This window comes from Hibiscus syriacus, unplaced genomic scaffold (genome assembly GCF_006381635.1).
Source record: "Hibiscus syriacus cultivar Baekdansim isolate YM2019G1 unplaced genomic scaffold, ASM638163v2 tig00110370_pilon, whole genome shotgun sequence".
Classification (NCBI taxonomy): domain Eukaryota; kingdom Viridiplantae; phylum Streptophyta; class Magnoliopsida; order Malvales; family Malvaceae; genus Hibiscus; species Hibiscus syriacus.
In genome coordinates, this window is record NW_024062707.1 from 147,082 (window position 1) to 170,614 (window position 23,533).

The window sequence follows — 23,533 nt, forward strand, 5'->3', positions numbered from 1 at the left end:
CCTAACAATGATAGTAATGAAATATATAGGCAGCAGATTAATGGAGAAAGAGTGAAGATGTTATACAACAAAATTGCTGCCTCCTATGCTCCAAGAAAGTATATAGTTAGTGCTAGGATCATTCACCATGTTAAAGGCTTTATTCAGAAACGACGATCCTGAATTATGAAAATTCTCCATTGGTTGCAACAATGAAATCATCATTATCGAGTTATCTTCATACTTTAAATAATTCAAACACCAATACTATTTCTTTAAAGAAAAATATGAATTCACGGTTTCAAAAATTATGCTCTGTTTAAAAATAAGGATGCATCATACCCTTCAAACCATGGTCTCAAAATTGGTTGAAAAGAGGAAAAGTTGATCATCGGTTGTAGAAAGATAATGAAACTCTTGAGCATGATAAGTGTTGTATTTAGAGACGATGACAAAAGAATGTTGAACATTGATGGCACAAACAAAAAAAATGGACAACTGCCAATTAATTAAGGAACTTTAAGCTTTTTTTGGGAAAATTATGACTTAAATGTGTCATGTCAACATTCCTTAACAACAATAACCACAATGAAAACAAGTTAAAAATTCAACGAATATATTGCAAGTTGCAAAAAAATTAATAATCATATTACAAGCACCCTAAAAGTTCATCGACTTTTTTTAAGTTACCCTAAATTTTATTTCAAAAAATATGAGTTATTCCTTCAAATGTTAATAGATTCAGTTTCTTAACAAAATACCGTTTAATTTAAATTTGAATGATGCTCAATTTTATGCAAATAATAATAAATGGACTCAAAATTGAAGACTAAATATACAAATTCTGATTCAAATATCAGACACACGCACACATACATACAAGTGAACTATAATTTGATAAACTGACAATGTGCCTTGTTTGTGAAAAAACAAAATTCTACTTGCAGTGTAACTTATATTGTTAAGGTTGGCAAAGATGAAACCCTAAAGGGATTAGCTAGTTCGAGGCTAGACTGGTTAAAAATTGTAAGGGGTAGATTCAAATAACAGCGGTCAGAAACATTCATTTTATCTATAATAATGGTGGCTTATAACAATATAGATTCACTCACCACTAGGAAACTGATAGATCAGAACAAGGATTTAGCATAGAAAGGGAAAAGAAATATAAAGTACAATTATCATTACAGAAAAAAGATTATTCATCCTTTACATGAACTAATATGCATTTTGATTAGTACATAAACGAGACTTAGCTAGTTCGTCTAAGGTAATTCTTGTGAGGGATAAGATATTGGATCGTACGGCCTATGAATTTATAAAAGCTAAGATACATGAAGCTTCGGGTAATACAACATCCAGAATGGCTTTTTTCCCCACCCAAAGAGGTAATCTCATGCAAAAGTACCCTAAACGAAGGAACATAGGGGGGAAACCTTGTATACCTATGAAGGCAGCTATGATATCTGTACATATTGCACAAGTTTAAAGGAAATTACTAATCAAGATCTACCTGAAACAATGACCATATTAGCACAGACAATTAGTGTTCGGTAATTAGCACAGAGCCATCACCATTTGAGAAAGAAACTACATTGCTTTGAGTAGGAATAGCAGTTCCAGAATCTGAGTCATTTGCTTCACTATCTCTCTATATCATAAGAAAATGCAAAATCATAGTTTAGGTTAATGAAAGAATCAGGAGGTAAATTAAGACATATGATCAAGAAGCCTAATATAAAAAGTGTATGCATTGAGGAACTTACATGTTCGACTAGAGGCGGGGAATGATCCCGAGTTTTCTTGGGAATATCCTTCAAAGTACCCTGCATAAAAGTTCCTTTGTTAAAAACAGAAAACATGGGGCATGCTTCAGAAGAGGGAAAGCATTGATACACATGCAAAATTAAGCAAATGTAAAAGAAAATGCCCAAAAGAAAAGTGATAGAACTTAAATGTAAGAAACAAAAGGGGAGGCTTGAGGGAAAGAGGGGGGAGACCCACTTCCTGTACCCAGCACATTGGAAAACCTTCTTAATCTTGCATTTTTGAATCAGCGAAATAGTTTACCCCCACCCCAGAACTGTGGACTATCAAACAAAGCAAGAGACAACAACCTTATTTGCCCAGAAAAGTCCACAAGCATTGCACAAAGATCTCGGACCAGATGGACCACGTCGCATCATTGGAGTGGAGTTTGAGCTAATGCCACAGTGAGTACATCTGAAAAAGTAGAAATGGCATTATACTATAACTACAATTATTATAAACTTAATATGAGAATTCACCAGGAAATTTTGAAACTGGCGTCAGTAAATGGAGTGTCATAAGAAAAGAGAGAAATCTAGCATACTTCAGAGAAAGAACATATAAACAATAACACTCTGAAGATGGTATACAACTCACGAAGTATCTGATAGTTTATCACCATCCTGAGTACCCGAGCTCTTAGTTCCATCAGACTTCTTGGAAGTAAATTGACCCTTATCACGCTGCATCCTGAAGCACTCACAGAAATCAGAAACATAAATTAGGCAACTATGGGAACAAATATAAAGTTAACAACAAGGACGGACAGTCCCTGAAGTTTTTCTAGATTCTTTTTCAGTTAAAATAAATCACCCTAGATATTAAGATTCAATTTACGTGAACTCAAATAATTGATATGGACTCAATTACATATATATTTCTAAATTATGCTGTTACTTAACAATGATTACAGTTATAATCCTCTTCCATTTGTCCATGTAATTATACTGTTGCATTTTCTACTAGACAGGGAATTAAAATTTTGAATTTTTAATCATTAATTTATTTTGCCTCTTGAGAGAACCTTATTCGACTTCATCCATTTCTTCTGCATAAGAGTGCCTAACTGAAAAAAATTTAAAGAGACAGAATCAGTCAAACTTTCCTGACTGTAACAACTTAAACCTTACACTTCAAGTTAAGAACAAAAGTCCCAAATGAGTTGATCATTAAGCCTTGGTAACACTAGATGCAAAGTTATGAAGGGTCAAGGGTGCAAGGCACTAGAACACTTATATTCTTGTGGCACAAGATGCAAAAAATATGCTTGCTTGAGTGAAGTTAGGTGCAGCATATATGTGTGTATTTACACAGGTGTGTCATGTACATACATAAAATAACATTAAGATATACAATTATAAACTAGCATGAAAAGGAACACGTGAATAGGATAAATAGCGCATGAAAGTTAAATCTCTCATAATATAAACCATGAAAAGGAGCAATGGAAGGGGACATAAGAGAGAGATGCCAAAAAAAGTGTGAATAAAAATAATTTACTTTGGCTATCCATACAATCAACATAACTCTCATAATATAAACCATACTCTCGTCCAAGTGTTAATGCTCAGTAATTCATAAAACCCGAAAAGGCCATACTCACTGTATTAATTCTGGGGTTAAGTTGTTAGAATCAATTGCAAGATCAATATTAGGATCTTTCTAGTTCAAAATTTGATGAAAACTTTTACAAGCACAGTCACCTAAACTAACTGCATGTCAGGGAAGGAAAATGCACACCTAAGAGCAACTTCCTGGCGAACACCATATCTGACTTTCTTATCAAAGCATCGCTCTTTTCTCTTCTGACGGAACCTATCTAACGAAGCTGCCCTGTGAAGTTGATTAGATCTCGGAATGTCCAAACCACCCTAAGAATGAAAACAAGGTAATTACAAAATAATGTAAAATAATTTCTAAATTAAAAAATTTAAGTGAATTACCCTTAGGTTCTGAGATGACATTTCAATATGGGGACCTGAAGTCAGTTCACATCCCCCTAGCAGTAATAAAACCGCATGGAACTGCAAAAATCGACTCAAAATGAAAGTCTTTACAATGTGCATTTCATTGGGGAAATTATAGAAAAGGAACAATGAAGTATGATGTTGAATATTGCTTTAATAACTTGAATTAAGTGGAAATGAAGTCACATCTCTTTTCAATTTAAGTTGTCTTTTGGTTTTAAAAAATCAAACATTTCAGCAAACCCTAATTGGTTTAACTGGAGAAAGAGAGAGAAAGGCTGTGAAGGCAGAAAATGATACCTTATCCGAAGTAATTGCATCGAATACATAGACCTGGCCGCGAAACGAGAGAGTGAGCTGGCTGGAATCCTCAGCTCGCTGAACGATAACCAAGTCAGAGGCCAAAGCTGCTGCGGCTACGGCTGTGGAGTAAATAGAATCGGTGGCGACGCCCTCAACTCCGATGCCGTTGTCAAGTGGATGAGTGTCGTAACTAATGTTTTGGTGGTTATCGACGGACACGGAGGCTGAGACATCATCACAGACGTCGGCTCCAGAATTGACCATCGGAGCTGGAACATTCATGGGCTGGGACTGTCCGTACATAAAGGAAATTGGGATGTTGAAGCATTTACTGGGAGCAAAAGGGAAAAAGGAGAGTGAATGGGAAACCCCTAATAAATTAAGGGTAAAGTACAGTAAAGGTCACTTAACTTTTCCAAATATTTCATTTAGGTCTCAAAACTTTTAAAACTTGCAATATAATCTCCCAATATTTAGTCTGTTTGCAATATGGTCCCCCAATAGTTATGTCAGGGACCATATTACAAACGGAATAAATGTGGAGGGACTATATTGCAAACGGATTAAATGTTGGAGGGATTATATTACAATTTTTAAAGGTTTTGGGACCTAAATGAAATATTTATAAAAGTTCAGTGACTATTACTATACTTTACTCATTTTATTATTATTGTATATTGATTTTTGATTGTGCCATTACTGGATATAGCTGTAAATCTGAATTACATGGAAGAAATTTAGGAAGGTGTGCAGAAAAGTCTTTGGAAAAAGGAAACAGCTCATCCCAAACTCCACCACTAACCTTCCGCCTATATAAAGTACAAATCCTCCATTCTCCTACCAACAACAACTTCAATTTGTTTCTCTGCCTGCTCAAGTCATGCACGACAATACCCTGCAAGGCCTCCATGTCTTGGGCAGAGAAGACAATTCTTCCCCTCATCCTAGAAGGTAAACACCCTCTTCTCCATAGCTTCTACACTACTACTTCTCTTTCATAAATTTTAATCCTTGGTGCTGTTGTAGGTTGGAGGGAAAGATTGCTATTGTCACCGGCGGACTGCTGGAGAGGCCACGGTGAGGCTTTTCGCCCGACACGGTGCCAAAGTGGTAATTGCAGATGTGGAGGACACTCTTGGTGCCGCTCTTGTAACTCACTGTCTTCTTCCGTCACGTTTGTTCATTGCGATGTGAGCCAATAAGAAGACATCGAGAACTTGATAAGCTCGACGGTTTCCCGGTACGGCCGTCTCGACATCCTTTTCAACAATGCCGGGGTGCTCGGGAATCAGAAGAAGCACTAAAGCATCTTGGATTTCGACGTCGATGAGTTCGATGACGTGATGAGGGTGAACGTGAGGGGAATGGCACTCGGAATCAAACACGCTGCACGTGCAATGATTCCCAGAGGCGGCGGTGGGTGCATCATTTCAACGACGAGTGTAGCTGGAGTCATGGGTGGACTCGGTCCACATGCTTACACAGCCTCGAAACACGCCATTGTCCGGTTGACGAAGAACACCGCCTGTGAATTAGGGCGGTTCGGGATCAGAGTGAAATGCATTTCGCCGTTCGGGGTGGCGACGCCAATGCTGGTGAATGCATGGAGAAGCGACAACGAAGAAGACGATGAGAGCCCAGAACTTGTGGAGAAGACGGAGGAGTTCGTGAGAGGGCTAGCCAATCTGAAAGGTTCGACATTGAGGGCTAAAGACATAGCCGAGGCTGCATTGTATCTTGCTAGCGATGAATCTAAATATGTTAGGGGCCATAATCTTGTAGTTGACGGTGGAATTACAACATCCAGGAATTGTGTTAGCTTGTAACTTCATCATCGTCTTCTTTTCATCTCTTCATTCCTTATATATTCTCAGTCTCATCCTTCCTAGTTGTAAATTTTCAGTTGATGATTTTTTTTCCAAAAAAAAAATATCGATTTGGGTTTAAAAGTTTTGTTGTCGCCATGCATTTTATTTTTTAGTTTTAGATGGTACGTAAGATGCAGTCGCTAGGGAGCTACGGGGAAGAAGGAAGATTAATAACCAATAAATTCAGCGTGTAATGCTAGTTAGAGTCCAGCACGATATTACTTCTTTTTCTGACTTATTTATGAAAATAATATATTTTAAAGTTTTTAAGTAAAATAATTCAAATAATATTATGGGTAAAGTATAGTAATGGTCACTGCACTTTTCTAAAGCTTTCATTTTGGTCTCCCAACTTTTAAAACTTGCAATACAATCTCCCAACATTTAGTTTATTTGCAATATGGTCCCCCAACAGTTACGTCAGAGACCATAAATTAATTTATTAAGAGTAGTTATGTTGTACGGCAGCATATAAGTCTTAGGAAAGATTTATAAAAAATGTTAATATTTTTTTGTAGAGTGCTATCTAAAATGTTATTTTTTATTGTTAATGTTAATTTTATTATCTAGAATGAATATTTTCGATATTAACATTTAACGTAGAAAAAAAACATTTTAGATAGTGTCCGATATTAATATTTTCAATATAAAAAATAAATTTTAGGTAAACATTTCCCGCATAAATTGAGAATGGTTAATTTTAGGTAAACTACGAAATTTCATCACTTAACTTTGATAATATCTTATTTTCATCATTAAACTTTAAACTAAATTAATTTAATAACTCAACTTTTAAATTATTTCAATTTTAGTCACTTAAGTTTAAAATCAGAAATAACAATATTATATGGCATGTTTTCTTAATGATGTTCGACTATTTTTCGTGTTGATGTGAAAGTTATCTCATTTTTTTCATTTCATTATATTTTACAAAAATTTTAAATATTTAGATTTTTTTAATTTGATGTCATCCTTAATATTTTATTCTCTGACTTTTTTTCTCAGATTACTTCAAAAACTAACGAATTAGCCTCATCCCAATTGTTCTATCATTTTAGATTTTTTTTTCATTTTTTAAATTCGTAAAACTGTAACCTAAAATCTTAAGAAAATTTAATACATATTCATATATTTTTTTATAAATAATAACATTTAATCTATTAATTGAATAATTTAAACTAAATACTACATACTTTAAGGTTTAGTGTATCCTATTATTTTGGAAAAATTGTTAAATTTAATTTAATGTGTTAGGGAGAAAAAAATAAAATTAAAATTTTTATATACCTATTAATTTTTAAAAAAAATTAAAATTTTGAATTATCATTCTTAAATTTCTAAATCCGCCACTGCTTTAAACAATCACGGTATCAATTTGTGTGCCACCACCTTCGTAACGTCATGTTGCTAAGATCCTTGCTGATAGAAATGTTACAATAGTCAGAAAATCAATTCATAAGTATATAGTGAAATAAGGTCTAAGACCTCAAAAAAAAAGCTAGAAAATAGATCATAACTTTAGAATGTCCAAATAAAAAATGGAGGAGCTTCAAGCGATGCAACTAGGACGTCCATTATTAAAATTAGGTAAAAGGTATCAAAGTCCTTCATATTTTTCAAATAAAATTAATGTGATCTTCTATTTTTTTTACACTTAACGTGACCCTCCATGTCAAAAAAAAAATCTCAATGTGGTCATTTGATTAGCGTTTTATGTCGTTGACCAACGACTATGTTACTTTATGCTGACATAACACGTTAAGCAGGTCAAAATCATATTTTTTTCTCTCAATCTAGCCATCCAACTCAAGAAAATAACTCAATCTGATCCTCTTATTTTTTTTATCTTCTATTTTAGTCATCAAACTTTAAAAAAATTCAATTTAATCACTCAATTTTTGAATTTTTCATGTTTTAATCATCATGGTTTATTTTATTAATATTATGTATGATGTGGCATTTTTTCTTCAACAAAAGATTTTTTTTTACTTTCATTACCAACTTAAATTGAACTTGTAAAAAATTGAAAAAATTGAGGATGAACTAATTGATCGGGTAATGAAAGAAAAAAAGAAATCTTTAGTTGAAAAGGAAGAAAAATGAAATGAGAGGATAAAGGAGGAGAGTGGAGATTTAGATATATATAACGCAGAGGGTCGTATATCAGCTTGAAAATTATCTTTGTTGCCTTGATGTTGTTGGAATTCTTCTTTGGAACCAGAAGTTGGTAGTTCTTGGGACATGGTCAATGCAAATGATCTTTGGCAAGATGAAAATTTTGATTTGGATCAAGAAGATTATGTTATCGTTAGGCAGGAGGATATTGTATGTTGAGTATCTAGTGAGAAAGCAATGAAATCATGTATATTGAATAGAGAAGATGAATTGTGTTCTTGATCTACATCCCTCTCTTCCTTATATACAACTCTACATAGTTGTTATAGTCTTAACGGACTTTTTAACTAAACATTAACAACCTCAACTAATCATTAACAACAATCTTCTAGAATCACTATGCAACATGCACTAGAGCTCGAGCAGTGTAGGAGCACAATCGTTGATGCTCACTAACTCATTATGCTAACATTCCCTCTTCTTCTTCTTCTTCTTCTTCTTCTTCTTCTTCTTCTTCTTCTTCTTCTTCTTCTTCTTCTTCTTCTTCTGTTCTTATGACCTTGAACACACTATTACAACAAGCTTTAAAAACTAATTACAACTAATTTCTAACATTCAACCTTCTTGATGAACAATTGAATCGAAAGTGCGAATGTTTCCTTCTGTTCACTTGAATTGAAAGCGCCGATGCTTCCTTTTGTTCTTCTTGAATCGAAAGTGTTGATGCTTCATTTCTTTCACTGAATCGAAAGTGCTGATGCTTCCTTTCGTTCTTCTTATTCACCTTCATTTATTTCTTCTTCATTGTTCTTTCAATTATACAAGACCAGAAAAAAATTAATACTACGCTACACCATTTACCCATCAGAAAAATTTCGTTGCTCTGCCTATTACCGAATACATCATTAAGCATGCATGGCTTCTTCCAAAAGAAAATATCCATAAGAAAAAAGAAAAGCATTTTGTTTAACCAGAACCACCCACCTAACTTAGCCCTCTAAAACGAGCCCTAAAACCCAGAGATTTAAACACCAGTGGAGCTAAATCCCCCAGCCCCTCAGTGGCAGCATCCAAATCCTCAACTTCCAAAACATCGGGTGTAATGATCTTCTCAATAATCAACTGGGCAATTCTGTCACCCACTTTCACTTCAAAGTCAACATCTGAATAGTTGAACAAAATCACCCAAGGGGTCCTCTGTAATCTACATCGATTACTCCAGCTCCCACATGGATGGAATGCTTCCAAGCCAAACCAGACCTTGGCGCAACGCGACCATAGGTTCCTTCAGGTATTGAAATGCTTAGATCAGTAGGAATCAATGTTTTTCCTCTAGCATGCACTTTGGTATCCGTTGCACTTGACAGATTGTAGCTTGCGGCAAGAGCAAAGCCTCTAGACGGCAAAACAACTTTTTCAGAGAGTCTTTTTACTTTCAAGAGCGTGACTGAACCTTGGATAACTTCATGTACTTCGTTTTGACTGAGTTTTGGTACTTTAGGGGATGACTCTTTGATTTCAGGGTTGTAGTTGATCAGATCTGCTTGGGCCATCGCGAGAGATATTGAGAACGGACAAAAATGAAATAAATGATTCCAACAGGCTGGTTTAGTTTTCGTACGCAGGCGGCCTTCCATTTTAAGCGGCGCTGAAAACGGAAGCCGGCGACAACGGAAGAGGAGAAGGATGCAGCGGATGAACAACAAGGTCAGGACCGTTTGGCGAATGTTACCATGTTGAGTATCTAGTGAGAAAGCAATGAAATCATGTATATTGAATAGAGAAGATGAATTGTGTTCTTGATCTACATCCCTCTCTTCCTTATATACAGCTCTACATAGTTGTTATAGTCTTAACAGACTTTTTAAGTAAACATTGACAACCTCAACTAATCATTAACATCAATATTCTAGAATCACTATGCAGCATGCACTAGAGCTCGAGCAGTGTAGGAGCACGATCGTTGATGCTCACTAACTCAGTATGCTAACATTATAAAAGGCATTGCATGTTTTATGACTGCATATTTGCTATCCCTTAAACATACTTAGGTATGCCAAATTCTTGCTCTTTGTTATGCTACTATCATTTTGGACTTTAAATTTTTCTCTGCGTAGTCATTCATACATGATAGTATGATAATATGCTTAAACCAGAATTTTGATTAATTTATATCGAAGTTTTTCTATGGCCTTTACTCATTGGTGGAGTGAATGAAACCGTGTTTTTGCATGGTCATCATTATTTTATATTGCTATGACTCTTCATTTTGCTCAGCTACCCATATCTTACACCTGTATCCAACATATATTTGGATATGGGTATGAGGGTACGATCCAAAGTCCCTCTAAATACATGGGAAAACTTGAAAAAAAAAATTAACTACATGTACCCAAATCGAACACTCACACCCAAGTCCGAGTAACATAGGAATATTAAGCTCTGGATGCTAATGATAATTTCTTTTTCCCCAGAATTTGAGCCCTAATCAACTTCAGCAAGGTGAGTTTTTCTTTTCCTGCATGTTACCAAAAATTTTAGGACCATGTCCGTGTTGAACTTATATTTTCTTTATTATATGATCTATAATATCTATGTCCATTTGGAATAGGAATTCTTAACAATGTTTTTGATTTTCTTGTAGCACTGAGAGAGACCTTCTCCCTTCAAAAGAAAAAGGGAAAGCTTCGAAGAGCTTGGGATGGAAGCAAAGTTATATATAATGTGGCGTCTTGGGGGGCAACTGCAATTGGGTAGGTTATAATTTTGATCTCGACAACTAAACTCAGTTCCTATATATTCTGCAGAAAGTACCCTCAGTTGGCTATCATGTGCTTCGTATTCCACACCCGTGTCCTATACATAATTGGACACGGGTATGAGGATCTTATCCTCACCGGAGTTCAAGAAGCATAAATACGAATTGAACAGGCTGATGATGACACAATACATGTATTTGTTTGTTTTAAACAAGATATACCAAACCCTGCACTTATAAGAGCCGCCTCAAAAGCCTTCTGGACTTCTTGTGAGGTAATATCAAAACTTCTCTGACTTCCTTGCAATATAATTTGAGAACCAAAGCTTGATATCGGAGGAGTTCACTGTTGTACACATATGCTTTCTCGCTGTCCAATGCAGCCGCGTGACCATGAATAACATTCTTTCTCTCCTGTGCTCTACGGATTTGTGGATTTATCTTTGTAAATTTATTTGTTAACGATTGTGATCCAAATTCCACTGGCATCATGTGATCAGCATATGCAAATGCCTTAGGCAGTCATATATATCTAATAGTATTTGCTTTCTACATAGTTTTTAAGCTTAAAATACGCATCACGGCAATATTGATGGGATCTTTGATAATATAATTTGGGACAGTGTCGTAGATTGACCATTGACTGTGTGATTGCCGTCAGCTTGGGGTAGAATTGGATCACAAAATTCTTAATTCATATAAATTTTATTAATATATTTATATGGCAGGTCCATTTTTTGTACGGTGGATGGTAGTACATTTGGTACAAACCCATTTTTTTATTATTTAGTTGTATTTTAAATCTTTCAAAATTTTAAAATCATTAAAATTAATTCTTAGATTTTCTCAACTTTTCTGTTAATCGTTTTTTAAGATACTGTCAATTTTGAAGTTAATGAAATAAAATATTGTCTTTAAATGGATACTTTGTATTGAACACAAAGTACCACCCCAAGAGCCTCGTTAAAAAACCTCCCTACACCTAAATGGAGGAAAAAGAGTACCCTTAGGATGAAAATAATAAACACCATCCATACACAACAATACCATAACCATACACAGAAGTAATGATAACACTAACCATGCAGAACCTAGCGACACACCACCCCTGGAGGAAACCAAATCAGTGATAAATAACCAAACCAAAAGCAGTACTAGCTGCAACCTAAACAAATAATTAAATGGGACGAAATACTATCTCTGAAAAACCAGAGTTACACCACTACTCAGCCATAATGAGCGACACCTTCAATGAAGCAAGAACCTTGACAAATAAGCGAAGCCTTGGAAGGAACATATTTGAGACTAGATGAAAGGAAAACAGCGAGCAACAGGCGACTTAACAACGAATGAAGCAACCCAACAAAAGACAAAGAAAGATCAGCAATGGGGCACCAAGCTTATTGGGAAATAGCCTCCAGATATCAGCAAGGAATCGAAGAAAACATATTTGATAAATCGCCCCCACAAATCCAGGGAAATAGAGCAACCATGAAAATAGAAGCAAAGACAGAAGAAACAAATCAGTAGCATCCTAACACAGTTGGAACACCATACTTACGACAAGCCTTGAATAGGCGAAACCAACTTAGAGCAGAAAGCAAAACTCTCCAAGAAATATAGCACCAACAAAACCTTAGCACGACTCAGAGAATTACCATCAGATTACCCCACGACAAATAGCTTCCGGATTCCGAACAAAATTAATCACCACTGGAACCAACATCGGCCATAAAAAATGTGCCCATAGCCCAATCTGAAGCAAAGCTTTATAAAAAAATTTGTTCTGCTGAAAAGGCTAATCCATTGAATTTGGTATTGTTCTTGTATAGCCAAATGGTCCAAATCAATCCAAAAAAACCTATACGCCATAGTGCCCGCACTCTCTTCCTAATACTCTGAGAGAACCATACTTGTAACAATTGACTAACGTTCTTTGGAGTCACTAAGTTGATACTCCACACGCTACACCAACGATGCCAAACTTCCCAAGTTACAACACAATGACAAAGGACATGGTTGATATCTTCTAGCTCTTTTTTACAAAACAAATAGCAAATCTGATCACTACAATTGACCCCTCTTTTAATCATCTCAAACGTAACCGGCAGTCCAAGGTGTACCGCTTTCCACACGAAAGCGGACACTTTAGGCGGAACAAATTTAAACCAGACCAACCTCTAAATTTGATCACTTGCAATACCAGCAGTAGCCGCTTTAATACAGAAATCTTTTGAATTATAGATCCCATCATGCGCCCCAGACCAGATGACTCTATCAGGACCTTGAACAGACTAACCGCTCTATCCAAAACCTGCCTGAATTCATTCCATAAAGGAATTTCCCATACGAACAGAGATCTCCTCAAGACAATCCTCCATTCCCAACTACCATGAACCCAATATCCGAAATCATTTATCTTGCCGCATTTGATAGCCGCTAGACTGAAAATTCTCGGAAAAGAAGATTTAAGAGAAGTGAATTCTGTCCAACAATCCGACCAGAAATCAATATTATTCCCGTTACCCATAATACATCTCAAATCAGCATGAAAATCAGACTCCGAAGACCTAGAGGAATTCATAATATTGTGCCACACCCATGAAGACTTTTTAACATTAACAGCTGAAGGAATAATAGCATTCTGATCATAATTATACTTAGCAATCACAACTTTCCTCCATAAACTATCACTTTCAATACTAAACCTCCATATCCATTTATTAAGAAATGATCGGTTCCTGATTTGAACATTGAATATGCCCAGCCCCCGTGAGATTTCGGTTTACAAATGCTATCCCACTTAATCCAATGAATACTCCTATCAAACTTAGCATTCCAAACGAAATTCGCTATAAGACTATTAATCTTATCAACAATTGACTTGGGCATAGAGAAAATAGACATGTAATATACAAGCAAATTAACTAGGACAGATTTAATGAGGGTTAACCTCCCACCAAAAGAAAGCAATTTACCTTTCCAACTTTGGAGCCGACTTTTGACTTTATCCAAAATGGGTTGCCATAGAGACTTAGAATTCTTGAGATGTCCTAACGGCAATCCCAAGTACAACGACGGGAGTTCTGCCCAACCACAATGAATCAGATCAGCCCACCTCCTTACTGTACCACCATGTAAGTTAATGCCAAATAACTTAGTTTTACTCGTTTTCAACTTCAAACCAGCAGCCACTTCGAAAAATTTTAGCAGACGATAAAAATTCAAAATTGAATTCTGATTAGGTTCTGAAAAAATAAGCAAATCATCGGCGAATTGAATATGAGATAAGGAAAAACCGCCAGACCCTATATACACTCCACTACAACTACCCAAACTAACTGCCTTCCTTAGTATACCGCTGAGCGCCTCACCTACGATATTAAAAAGCAAGGGCGACAACGGATATCCTTGTCTAAGGCCCCTCTTGATAGGGAAAAATTTTGATGGACAACCATTGACAAGAACAACCATAGAAGGAGTAGATACACAGAATTGAATCCAATTTCTCCATCTTCTTCCGAACCCCATTTTCTTAAGAATCATATTTAAAAACTGCCAATCCACTGTATCATATGCTTTAATAAAATCTTCCTTGATCAACACCGCTTCTTTCTTGCTTTTAGATAACCCATCTATAACTTCATTGACAATCAAACTGCAATCGACAATCTGCTTACCCTTAGTGAATGTGAACTGATTTTCTCCAATCACAACAGATAGACACTCACCCAACCTCTTCGACAAGACTCGAGCAACAATCTTATACAAGCTACTAACCAAGGAAATAGGTCTGAAGTCTTCTGGGGAAGAAGCCTCTACTTTCTTTGGGATAAGCACGATAAAAAATTTATTAAAAGAGGTGTCAACCACTATGCCCCAATAAAAATTCTCAAAAAAAATCATAACATCACCTTTCAAAAGCTACCAAAATTTCTTGAAAAAATCCAAACTAAAGCCATCTGGACCAGCCGCTCTTGAACCATCGGAAAATTGAATAACAAACCAAACCTCCTCCTCTAAAAAAGGACTCTCAATGTATCGTCTAGTGACAGCATTAATTCTCTTAAGGGGGATATCAAATTGTTTCAACGGAATTGTCTTCACCTTATTATAACCAGCTACGAAATAATTGACAAAAGCTTGTTGAATTCCAGCCTGATTTTTTAACAGTGTATTCTGAAAATACAGCTTTGAAATATGATTTTTCCGACCCCTAGAAATAGTTGAGAGATGAAAAAATTTGGTGTTTCGATCACCCTCTTTAAACCACTTAAGCCTAGATTTTTGCAACCAGTCACGCTCTTCTTTCTTAACAACATTCCACAATCTAGCCTTCGACGAGGAAATCTCCGCCTGTAACACAGAATTACAAGGATCCGACAACCATCTCGCTTCTAACAATTCAATCTTTTTACCAAGCTCATCCGCCGAATCAGGATTCTACTCCCAAAATTCTCTGTCTCTGATTTTGGTCGCATTCTTCACTAGCATTAGCAAATTGTTAATACCAGAACCATAGTTAACTACACATAAATCACTGATTCTTTTAGTCAAAATAGAGTCTTCTGCCCAGTAGTTAAACCATTTAAACAGTCTGATAAGCTTTCTTAACCTCAACTCTTTCAACACAATCGGCTTATGATCAGACAACCCCTTAGGCAAAGAACATTGAACCAAGCTCGGCCACGAACTGAAAATTTCAGTGGATATCAAGAATCTATCAAGCCTGCTAGCTGCAACACTTCCACCGCCCCTACTCCAAGTGAACGAGCTACCTTGATTGGGCACCTCAACCAGGTCACATATATTGATGAACTCCTCAAAAATTCTCGATGCAGACTCATAATCCTGAGTCCCTATTCTTTCGAAACTTGTCCTAACAGCATTAAAATCACCCCCTACAATCACCGGAACGCTCCAATTAGATATAATCGACTTCAGAAGCACGAAAAACTCTCTCCTCTCCCCTTGCACATTAGGCCCATAAACGTTGATAATCCCAATCTCCCTATTGATCGAAACCATTATGCCTTTTAGAGCTACCACTCTCCTATGAATAGAAATGCAACTGACATCGAACAAGGCCTTATCCCAAAAAGAAATCAGCCTTCCAGAAGCACCTTCAGCAGGCGAAGATACAACTTCTTTAGCAAAATTTCCCATTAATCTTCTTAGCATAAACCCACTCAACTCGAAAATCTTAGTCTCTTGAAGCAAAATTAAACTAGCCTTACACGATCTGATGACCCTATGAACTTCTCTAATTTTTTCCGGTCTCTTTAATCCACGAACATTCCATGATAAAAATGAAACAATGTCTACCATAGTCTAGTGAAACCGCACGAACAGGAAGCACTCCACAACCCAGAATGGAACTAACCCATCTCCTCATTCTCAACCAATCTCTTCAGCACCGCCTCTCTCTGACTTGCGAATTCCACACCCAGAGCTTCAGCAACAGATAGGGTCTCCTCCGCTTCAATGATTGCGCTTTCCTTGATGCCATCATATACTCCACTCGAAGACCCATTAAGAATCCTTTTGCTGCTACCAATCTTCTTCTTTTTAGCTCGTCCCTTACCTCCATGTGATTTCCACTTCACCTTGCTATATCGAGAAGAAATTTTAAGACTGAAACTTTTTATCCCAATCGAAACTGTTAGAAATGCTCATTCTACCCTCATTACGGGATTTTTTATTCATCCTATTCGACTTCATATTTCCACTATCGCTACGTCCAACAATTAAATCGTCATCAATAGTTCGTAGAGAATACACCACTTCTATTGGGACCTCCAACAACCTAGAGCAATTGGAAATGGATGGTGACTCCCCAATAAAATAAGAATCCCTATTAAAGGCTATAAGTCCAACACTATCATCAGGAGCATGTTCCCACACCATCCACTTTGGACATATCCTCGACCAAGTCACATGGCACCAATCCATTATTAAAATCGGCCCTCTGACTAGACACAACATTAATGTCCTGCCCATGCGAGCCTTCCTTGGAGCAGTCGCCTATCACACGCTCAACTTGAAAAGAATGATAGAATTGTCCTTCATCCTCTTCCACATCCCATTTACCACCCCCCCACTATCTGACCATCAATGAATGCTCTAGCTTGTTCCTGTACTTCCGTAAGAATTTTAATAGAATAAAAAACGACCTATGAAAATAATGAAGATTTTCTCAGGGATGGACGATTCAGATCGAACTTCCAGCAGTACTCTAGCAATGTCAAACCTCTCTCTATCCATGGTTTCTTTGTCAATCTGGATAACTTTCCCCTACAAACTTCCAATATCATTGAAAAACTTTGCACTCCAGATGGACAAGGGAACATCCTTTAGAGATATCCAGACTTTTGATTTGACTCTTGTCTCGTAACCTTCCAATAATTCCAGTTCGTCAAACCAAACTCGAATCCAACCTTCTCTTTTTAACCAACATGCCATCTGATCTGATGCGTTCCTAAATTTGATAATCACCAAAAGATCATGCCAGATGCTAACCTTCACGTCCAGACCTTTGGCACTAAATGATGTACAAATAATATTTTCGTTGAACCTATTTTTGATTTTACCAACCAAACAAGAATCCCTCCACGAAAGCTCCTTACTAGGGATAGAAATATTCTTGAAAGCAACATCGAAAATAATAGAAGAACCAGCTCCCCTGTCTTCGGCTACGTTAACATGAATAACTGTATCAGAACCTCTAAAGCAACCTGCCTGCAAACCATCATAAATCTCACGATCCTTAGCATCAACAACCTCACCACGAAGCACTTCTTTGAACGACCTAGTATCCCTAAGAGCTGGGTTCCAAACCTTCGAAGCACTTCTGACAGTGTCTTCCTTCTTCCTTTGGCTGCCAGACGATTTATCATGGAAAACTCTAATCTTAAACCCATCTAACCACCTTCCATTCGCTCTACTAACAACGTTATTTGCTTCAAATCTACTCTTGAACCTTACAAATGCAAAAGTTGAATCGAACAACAGTCTACTACGATTCCGGTACGCAATGAAAACATCCATCACCTCACCATAAACTTGAAACGCTTCCTTTAGCATAGATAACTGAATCCTTTTGCTAACATTGAAAACAAAAACCGAGAAACCGAAAAAAGTTATTCCTCTCGCTAACCTTGCCAGCAGCTCTCCTAACCCTCGGACTCATTGTTCAAGAATACAAAATGCACCCCCACCCTTTTTAACAGACAAAAATCATGGTTTGTTTTTTAGAACATACAAATTCTAAATTAGTGAAATTAAACATCAATCTTTTTATTTTTTTTAATTTAATTATTTTTAATACCTTGTTCGTTTAAAAATAAACAATGTATCTCCTCCCATAAATTCATCTAATTCCGCCTCCGTTGCTGGTGTTTTGAGAAGGACAAGCATTTTGTTGATTGAAGTAACCTCAATATTAACCAAGTGTTTGAGGCAACTGGATTGGTCTTCCTTTACTAATAAGTAGTGATAATGATAATGCGACTTTAATACCAACTTATGCACTGACCCATCTCGTGATTATTACGTGGGACGAAGGATTATTGATCTAAGTCAACATCATAATTACTTTACTGTTATAAGTGGATAATTTTGACCTTAATTACTGTGTAAATAATTGAGAGAGAGAGAGAGAGAGAGAGTAAACCGATGCTCAAAACTTCCCATGGAAAACCTAATCTTTATGATATGCACATGAGTCAGGTTTAAGGGTGTAATGAAAAAAAATCAAGTTAAAATTATAAGAAATAGTTTTTTACTAAAAAATAATTAATATTTATAAGAGTTAATTGCATTATTTGTCCCCAAACTATGACCCTCATTTCAAAATAGTCCTTAAACTTTTAAATATTACAATTTCATCCTTAAATTAGGGCTCTTATTCTAAATTAGTCCTTAAACTTTTGAATATTCTAATTTCATCATCAAACTATGAATCTTATTCTAAATTGGTCCCAAAACCTTTAGGTCTTCCAATTTCATCCCCAAATCCACCCAAATACGTAATCCATTTCAACAATAGTTTAACATAAATTCTATTTTTCTCAAACATATAATAATATGACTTGGACTGATGATTTTATTAACAAGAGACGTGATTAGTATATACGTATAATTTAGGATAAAACTGAAATATTCAAAAAAGCTTGGGACCAATTCAAAATGAAGATTACAGTTTGGGGATGAAAATGAAATGTTCAAAAGTTGGAGGACTAATTTAGAATGAAAGCCATAGTTTAAAGATGAAATTGAAATATTAAAAAGTTTAGAGACTAATTTGAAATGAGGGTCATAGATTGGGGATGTATGATGTAATTAACTCTATTTATAAAAATTTTAATTGGAAGTTAAAACGCCATGCTTTCGGTCATCGGTTTAATTAAAATAGGCACTTGAATTTCAAGTAAATGAGTAGGTTTTGTGTTTGGAAAAGGTAATGTCGAAGCAGGGAGTGATTTGTGGATTATTTTTAGAGAGATTAGCGGGATTGTTAATTACTCTTATAATCACTATTTTTTAATTAATACTCCTATAATTACTAATATACATATGTTAGTGCTCATTAATAAACTGCTGTCTTTATTAATTCCCATGTTTGAAAAGAGTAATGTTGAAGCATGAATGAAAAACAATACCTATGTGTTTTTAATTCTTTCTCATGTATCAATGGGGTGAAGGGAAAAAAATCATCGTAAGATTGCAACAACTGCACGTGTTTGACGATGCAAACTCCAATTTCATGGCCTAATTGCCCGATATTTTTTAAATATATTTTTATAATTATTAATATTTGATCCATCGGTTAACTAACCAATTTAATATATTTAAAATGTTATTATTAAAATATTAACTCAAATATCAAACGATAGTTAACGAAGAAGAAATGCAAATGAAAGTATAGCTTGACATTCATGTAATCATATAACTTTATATTGGTCATATGTGACTGTTTTGTAAAAAGCAAAAAGAAGAAGGTTTTTACATATATAATTTCCATTGTAGTGCGGCATAGGAGTGGTATTGTTCTAAGCTTTCTAAGCGTGGGATGTTTTGTTGGAGAATCCACAACTAAATTGGATCCATGTCCCACCAATCAAAATTACTTTATTATTATTATTATTTAATGGCCGCTCCCAAGAAAAGTGGTTTCCTTTTCCCCTCCACAAAACAGGGTCAGTGAAAAGAATCGAAATTCACTCAATACGTACGTGTACACCTCAAAACCTAGGCAAGCAAGAATACACGAGCAGGATGATACTTTTACAGCTATCAACTGGCCACAATTAAAACTTCATAACTCCATTATTAGAATTGTCTGCTCCGAGACATAGCACTCCCTCAACTCAGTCTGGACAGAACATACAACATTCCCAAACCACACCAGCTAAAAACAAACCATATAAATGAAGCAACCTTCGTCTCAACACAGCAGGCAAACCAAGCTATGGACACTTGCACTTTGAAAGCTACAACGAACAGTCATTACATCACGATGGTCCGTGCAACTATTCAATTAAATTTGTGGCACACAATTAGGGATGTTGAATGAAATCAAATGCTGACAAGATAAGTAAAGGCCACTTATTCTTTGCCCATGTAGCAGTCCTTAATATGGCCGAATCAAAGATTCTATCCACATTGAAACTAACCTTCTTAAATAGAGCTTCGTTTCTAAAAAGCTATAGTGACCATATGAATCCAAAAAGACCCAACGACCATACTGGTTTTTCCCTATTGATTATTCCATACCTGTAAAAAGGATTTGACATTTTCAGGGATAATGAGATGAACCTGCCGGTGTGAACACCTTTGCCATGCACACCATACGATTTTGCAGTGGCAAAATAAACGATTTGTAGTTTCCGGCTCGTCACCACAGAAAACAAAAAGTTAGCTATCCACTCCCACCACCCCTCTCTTGTTAAAATCGAAAAGAGAGGGGATTCTTTGATGCATCACCCTCCACACAAAGAATTCGACTTTAGGTGGGGCTAGGTTCGCCCAAACCATTTTCCAAATCGATTCTTCCTTTCATCACCACAAACCACGCTGGAACATAGACTTTTCGGCGAATAAGAACCGTTCGAGGAACCAATCCATAGCAGGCTGTCCGCTAAAGCAATATTCAGAATCACTCTGTGTTGAAAGTATTAAAATGGTTTTCAAGTTTGGTAACCAATTTTGAAAAAATAGTTTTCAAAGTTTGGTAAATGTTTCTTTGAAAATGGTTTTCAAAGTTTGGTAAATGTTTCTTTGAAAAATAGTTTTTCAAAGTTTGGTAGATGTTTTTTGAAAAATGATAACGGGATAATCACAATTAATCTCTAGGTTTTAGGGTATTTACAAGATTAAGTCCTTAAGTTTTAACTATAAATACCTTAGCTCATTTAGCTTCAAAACCATCCCAAAAATCATTTTCTTTCTTCCAATACTAGAGAGCTTTCTTGTGAGTAGTGAGTGTTTTGTAAACACCTGTAAATTTTCTCTCTTAGTAAAAGATCTGCAGCAGTTCGGAGACGTAAGCACAATTGGCTGAACTCCATTATCAATTTCGGGTATTATTTTTCCGCTTTTATTTCGCATTCTCACTAATCTGGTTATAGGGAAATTACTTGTACTCAGTTTATTTCCCAACAACTGGTATCAGAGCTTTTGGGTTGTGAATTTTGTCAATTTTTTGCGAGGTTATTATTCGAGTTACTATTCATATGAATAGTAAATTTCGTGAATAGTAAAATTCGGTCGGCGATACGAGTTTGTCGACGGAGATGTTCTAATATACGGCGGTTCGCAGAAATTGTCAGAAACGATCCAAACGAAGCCAGATTCGAGTGGGAGCGATGGCTGCAGACGAAGGGAAGGTGAAAATTGAAAAGTTCAATGGTGCAGACTTTGGATTTTGGAAGTTGCAAATTGAAGATTTTCTATACCAGAAAAATCTATATCAACCCCTCTCAGGAAAACAACCAGAGGGCATGAAGAATGAAGACTGGGCTCTTCTCGACAGACAAGCCCTCGGAGTTATCTGACTGACGTTATCCCGCAATGTTGCTTTCAACATAGCAAAGGAAAAGACCACGGCGGGTCTTATGACGGCTCTCTCCAGTATGTATGAGAAGCCATCGGCCTCAAACAAAGTTCATTTGATGAGACGATTATTTAATTTGCGGATGACGGAAGGGGCATCGGTGACACAACACCTAAATGAACTCAACACAATCACAACCCAGTTGAGTTCAGTGGAAATTGAATTTGATGATGAAGTTCGAGCTTTAATTCTCTTATCATCTTTACCAGACAGTTGGAATGATACTGTTACAGCAGTCAGCAGTTCGTCGGGAAACAGCAAATTAAAATTCGACGATGTTCAGGATCTGGTACTGAGCGAAGAAATTCGACGGAGAGAATCGGGTGAAGCATCAACCTCCTCAGCCTTGAACACGGAGTCCAGAGGGAGAACTTCAGAAAGAAATTCAAATCGTGGCAGATCGAAATCCAAAAGGGGAAAATCAAGAACAGGAAATAAAGATTTTACCTGTTATAATTGCGGCAAGAAGGGCCACTTCAAAAGAGATTGCCGAGCACCGAAGAAAATACCGGCGCACAAGAATCTACCAACATGACGGATGAGACAGGTGATGCTATGATTTTAAGCATCAACAGTCCGATTGAATCATGGATTTTGGATTCAGGGGCATCTTTCCACTCCACGTCATGCCAAGAAATCATGGAGAACTATGTCAGTGGTGATTTTGGGAAGGTTCATCTTGCTGATGATGAAACCTTGAAGATCGTCGGAAAAGGAGAAATCTGACTAAAGCTGCCAAACCAGACCACCTGGAAGCTGACAGGAGTGAGACATATTCCTGGTCTCAAAAAAAATTTGATTTCTGTAGGACAGCTTGATGGAGAAGGATACAGTACAACCTTTTCAGGCTGTGAATGAAAGATTACCAAAGGAGCACTCGTCATTGCTCGTGGTAAGAAGACTGGTACTCTCTATGTAACCTCAAATTTAGAGAATATCATTGCAGTAGCAGATGTTGATGGAAAATCAAACCTATGGCACCAAAGGCTTGGCCATATGAGCGAGAAAGGAATGAAGATACTTCTGTCAAAAGGGAAGCTACCGGATCTAAAGAATGTAGATGTTGGACTATGCGAGGATTGCATCTTTGGCAAATAAAAGAAAGTCAGTTTTGCAAAGATTGGCAAGACACCCAAGGCAGAAAGGTTAGAATTGGTTCATACTGATGTATGGGGACCATCCCCAGTTCCATCTCTTGCAGGCTCACTATATTATGTCACCTTCATCGATGATTCAACAAGGAAGGTGTGGGTTTATTTTCTGAAAAAGAAATCAGAAGTCTTCGATACCTTCAGAAAATAGAAGGCCATGGTGGAAAATGAGACTGGTTTAAAAGTCAAGCGGTTGAGGTCTGACAATGGAGGAGAGTACAGAGATAGTAGATTCAGAGATTTATGCGCAAATAATGGGATCAAGATGGAGACAACAGTTCCCATAACACGCAGCAGAATGGCGTAGTAGAGCGCATGAACAGAACTCTGAATGAACGTGCCAGAAGTATGAGGATACATGCCGGATTGCCCAAATTTCTATGGGCTGAAGCTATTAACACTGCAGCTTACCTGATCAACCGTGGGCCCTCAGTTCCTTTGGATGGCAGAATACCAGAGGAAGTTTGGAG

General features: G+C 36.6%; 1 protein-coding gene and 2 pseudogenes across 1 annotated transcript; 1 reads left to right on the forward strand and 2 right to left on the reverse strand.

Moving 5' to 3' along the window:
- Positions 1-1,178: 1,178 nt before the first annotated feature.
- Positions 1,179-4,361, reverse strand: LOC120121308 (GATA transcription factor 25-like). The gene is made up of 7 exons (XM_039140692.1): positions 4,056-4,361; positions 3,732-3,812; positions 3,529-3,659; positions 2,386-2,478; positions 2,097-2,202; positions 1,746-1,805; positions 1,179-1,630 (listed from the first exon to the last, which is right to left on the reverse strand). Exons 1-7 carry the CDS (start codon positions 4,359-4,361, stop codon positions 1,523-1,525), a joined length of 885 nt encoding a protein of 294 aa, XP_038996623.1. The 3' UTR covers positions 1,179-1,522.
- A 13-nt stretch (positions 4,362-4,374) lies between these two features.
- On the forward strand, positions 4,375-5,884 carry LOC120121329 (annotated as a pseudogene).
- A 3,181-nt stretch (positions 5,885-9,065) lies between these two features.
- On the reverse strand, positions 9,066-9,594 carry LOC120121319 (annotated as a pseudogene).
- Positions 9,595-23,533: the final 13,939 nt, after the last annotated feature.

Excerpts from the sequence above, each read along its gene's own strand:
- LOC120121308 (XM_039140692.1), bottom strand. The coding sequence starts at position 4,361 with ATGTACGGACAGTCCCAGCCCATGAATGTTCCAGCTCCGATGGTCAAT. Across the intron at positions 3,660-3,731 it reads TGTCATCTCAGAACCTAAGG|GGTGGTTTGGACATTCCGAG; the intron begins GTAATTCACTTA and ends TTTCATTCTTAG. Across the intron at positions 2,479-3,528 it reads CGCCAGGAAGTTGCTCTTAG|GATGCAGCGTGATAAGGGTC; the intron begins GTGTGCATTTTC and ends TGAGTGCTTCAG.